This window comes from Empidonax traillii, unplaced genomic scaffold (assembly GCF_003031625.1).
Source record: "Empidonax traillii isolate 1590-97213 ecotype Southwest subspecies unplaced genomic scaffold, ASM303162v1 scaffold2308:size51310, whole genome shotgun sequence".
Lineage (NCBI taxonomy): Eukaryota > Metazoa > Chordata > Aves > Passeriformes > Tyrannidae > Empidonax > Empidonax traillii.
This window is the reverse complement of record NW_020957501.1, coordinates 23,230-27,209: the sequence shown is the minus strand read 5'-3', so window position 1 is coordinate 27,209 and position 3,980 is coordinate 23,230. Positions and strand designations below refer to the sequence as shown.

Below are 3,980 nucleotides of genomic sequence, written 5' to 3'. Positions count from 1 at the left end.
GGATTACAAATGATCAGACAAAACACTTTCATCAGAATTATTTACTACACAATAGAAACACTAAAACTACCAGTAGTACAGGATTAGATAGGACAGCACTCTACGCTAAATAATTGTTGAAGTAATGCTACTAAAACTGGTACAAAAGCAATAATTATTAATTAGAGATGGATGGAACTCCCCCAGACCAATGCTTGTGGGGAGATCTCTGCTCTCCACCTCGAGCAGTGACCTTGGGGGTCCCCAGCCAAGGCAGGAATCTCCACACACCCCCAAGAAGGGTTCTGTTGGCACAACCTGCCCCTGGCAAAGGGGACTGGCCCTTTCTGGTAGAAAGGGATGGACTGACAGTCACTGGACTCCAGGGGTTCCCTCACCATCAGGATGGTCATTCGGGGTGGAAGCAGCGGCCGAAGTTCTTCCTGCAGTCGGGGCACTCGTAGGGCTTCCGTTACCGGTGGGTCCGTTGGTGTTTGCTCAAGGCAGAGCTGTGGGGGAAGCTCTTCCCACACTCCCCACACTTGTAGGATCTCTCCCCGGTGTGGATGTGCCGGTGTCTGACAAGGGTGCAGTTCACACTGAAGTTCTTCCCGCAGTCAGGGCAGCTGAAGGGCCTCTCCCCCGTGTGCGTCCACTCATGTAGGAGGAGCTGTGAGGTGTCCCTAAACCTCTTCCCACATTCCAAGCACTTGCAGGGCCATTCCCCAGTGTGGACATGCTGGTGCTGGATCAGGTCAGAGATCCGGCTGAAGCTCTTCCCACACTCCCCACACTTGTAGGGCCTCTCCCCGGTGTGGATGCGCCAGTGGGTGACAAGGTGAGAGTTCATTCTGAAGCCCTTCCCGCAGTCGGTGCAGCGGAAGGGCCTCTCCCCCGTGTGCGTCCGCTCATGCAGGAGGAGATTTGTGCTGGTCTGAAATCTTTTCCCACATTCCCTACATGAGTAGGGTCGTGCCCCTGTGTGAATGTGTTGGTGTCGGATCACGCTGGAGCTCTTCCCGAAGCTCTTCCCACATTCCAAGCACCTGAAGGGCTTCTCCCTCCTGGGAGGCTGCACAGGGACCATCAGGCCAGAGCTACAGCTCAAGCTCCGGCCGCCTTCCCGGCACAGGACGGGTCTTTCCTCCTCACAGCTCCCTGAGCTGGCTTTGCAGCCCCTCCTCTGGGGGCATCTCCGGGCCTTTTCCTCCCCGTTGCCTTCCTGCGCCGGGGAGCCCTTCAAAATGGCCTCTCCCACCAGGCTCTGCCGGGGGGATTTGTCGTCTGTGCTCTCCGTCCTCAGCTCGGGGCCTGGGGCAGGAAGGAAGAAGGACAGGCAGGGGATTTGCCTCCAGCCCAGAGGGAAGGTCAAGGACATCCCCCAGATCTGGCCCCAGCAGGACGGTGGTGCCAGTGGGGTTGTCCTGCAGCCGGGGGCGATGCTCGGCTGCCACAGGCACCACAAGACAGGGCCAAAGGGGCACTGACTTCCTCCTCACCTGCCTGGGGGGCCCGCGGCATCTCCCTCTTCCTTGCAGCCTCCTCCTCCATCCACCCAAGCTTTGGGAAGGACAAATCCTGCAGGGGAGGAAAACAAGGGCTGAGCACGTTGGCTTGGGGGTTCCTCCTCCCCAAGTCCACCTCTAGAAATCATCCTGTGTCCATAAAAACCTCCAAAACACCAAATTCAGCTCAGAAAAAACAAAACCCCTCAGAAATAGTGAGATGAATCCCCTTGGAAACTTCAAAAAGTTAAGGTTCAGCCAAAATATGAAGATTAGCCCAAAAAAACTTTCCCAGAAGTTCCCCCTCTCTGATCTCTCCCCTCTGGGCTTTGGAGGGTCTCCCCTGTCTGAGATGTTGGGGGTCCCACTTAGGGATGCTGGGAGTGTTGGGGGTCCCAAGGGTCCCTTCCCCTCTGACTCTCGCCTTTGGGGTGCTGCATTCCCAGACATTTCCCTGGGAAGGGGGAACTCGTCCCAAATAGCCTGGGGGGAGCGCAGGGGTTGTGACATCCTCGGGCTGCGAGCACAGATTTCCCTGCAAGGTCTGCAGGGAGTCAGTCGAGCTCTGGGGAGCAGATTGTGTCCCAGGGATGAGATTGTAGAGGGGCCCTCAGGTCCCCAGGATGAATCAGCAACCAACAATATACACAAAAGACCCCCCCCAAAGGTTTCAGGGGGAGTGTCCTGGAGGGAGGGGACAGTGCCACCCCACGAGGGCAGGGCTGGCAAGTGGGAGGCTGCTCCAGGGGTCTGCAAGAGGCCTCGTGCTCTGCTCGGCCCTATCAGTGGCTGGGACCAACACCCCTGGCTGCCCCAGCCCTGGGCAGGCTCTGCCGCCACAGGCTGTGCCCTCCCCGTGTCCCTGCAATGTCCCTGGCTGTCCCTCAGCTGTGTCCCTGCCCGTGTCCCTGCCTCTTGGCTCTCTGTGCCAGCTGAGTGTGGGGCACATGGGCTGGGGGTCCCTCCCGTGCCCCCTGGGCAGCCGACGTTGGGTGGGGGGATGTGAGGGCTGGGCCTGCTCAGGTCAGTCCCGTCCTCGTGGCCAGCGGCTCTTTCCTGCCCCAGCCAAGAGGTTCCAGGCCCCCCAGAGCTCCCCTGGGGCTGTCTCTGCTCCTCCCTGCAGGCTCCGTGACCGTGCACACTTTGTGTTCCTGGGTGCCCACGATCTCAGCAGCTGCAGCCGCTCCAATCAGCGCCCGCAGCTCTGCAGCAAAGCCCCAGCTCACCTGGCACAGGGGGCATGGAGACAGGACCTTCTCACTGCTGGCCACTCCCAGCTCAGCCTCTTCCCCAGCAAGGGGCTCTCCTGCCTCAGCACCACCTCTGCCTTCCACTTCTTCTCAGGGTCACCTCAGGACCTGCTCTCAAGGACAGGAACCTGCAGGCAGAGGAGATGATGCGGAAGCTGAGGGGTGCCTGCTTGCACTGGCCTGGGGGCTTCTTTCTCCTTCTAGAACCATCCCAGAACTTATCCTGCTTTTCTAACCCCGCATCTTTACAGACTAACCTTGTCTCTCTGTCTGCACAGACACATCTATCCCCTGTGGACAGAGCCTCCAGCATGTGCTGCCCTGGCAATGGCAACCAGAGAATCCCAGAATCAACTGGCTTGGAAAAGACCTCCCAGATCATCAAGTGCCCCCCTTGATCCAACCCCGCTGTGGTTCCCAGACCGGGGCACGGATGCCCAGGGGAGGGGCTTTGGGGATTGGGGCTCTCCCAGTACAGCCCAGGGCCCCCTCAGTGCCCTCCCACTACAGCCCAGTGCCCCCAGCACAGCCCACTGTGTTCCTGTCCCAGGGTGCCGGGTGATCCCTCTTGTGGGGAGGGGGGTTGAATGCAGATTTGGGGGGTTTTGAGGAGCTTTCAGTTTATTTGGGGGAGCTAAAAGGGGTCTTGGGGGCATTGGGGGTGTCAAAGGGATCTGTGGGGAGAGGAGATTAAAGAAAAAAAGGTGGTTAGGGGACATTTGGGAGGGGTTATTGGGGCCTGGGGGAGACAGGAGGGGCAACACCATGAGCAGGTGAGTCCTGAGACCCCCGTGATGTCCCCAAGATGCTCTTGGTGTCCCCAGTTACCCCATGAAACCCTGAGACCCCCCCGGTGTCTCCAATGTCCCCAGGGCCTCTCCATGGCCCCCATTTCCCCCTTAACACACCCAATTCCTCTGTCCCCAAAGTCATCCCTGATGTCCCACCCTTCCATCTCCCTGCAGGAGTCCCCCCCTTGACCCTGTGACCCCAAAAGCGCTCCCCTTTTCCTCCCCCCTCCACCGCTCACAGAAAGGTCAAGGGTATCTGGGGACACGCTGGGGACACTTGGGGGGCTTTGGAGGGCACTGGGTGATTACTGGGGGATACTGGGACACACTGGGAGAACAGGGGGCACTGGGAAGGACTGGGGGGTTACTGAGGGATTATGGGAGGGCAATGGGAGGGACAGGGGGATTGCTGGGGGATTACCAGGACACACTGAGGGACACTGGGAGGTTACTGG

The 3,980-nt window shown here is 59.1% G+C and overlaps 1 protein-coding gene across 1 annotated transcript; it reads right to left on the bottom strand.

Annotated features, from left to right (window-relative positions):
* Positions 1–277: 277 nt before the first annotated feature.
* LOC114071817 (zinc finger protein 239-like) lies at positions 278–1,626 on the bottom strand. Its single transcript, XM_027909679.1, has 2 exons — positions 1,479–1,626; positions 278–1,290 (listed from the first exon to the last, which is right to left on the bottom strand). Exons 1-2 carry the CDS (start codon positions 1,528–1,530, stop codon positions 452–454), a joined length of 891 nt encoding a protein of 296 aa, XP_027765480.1. The 5' UTR covers positions 1,531–1,626; the 3' UTR covers positions 278–451.
* Positions 1,627–3,980: the final 2,354 nt, after the last annotated feature.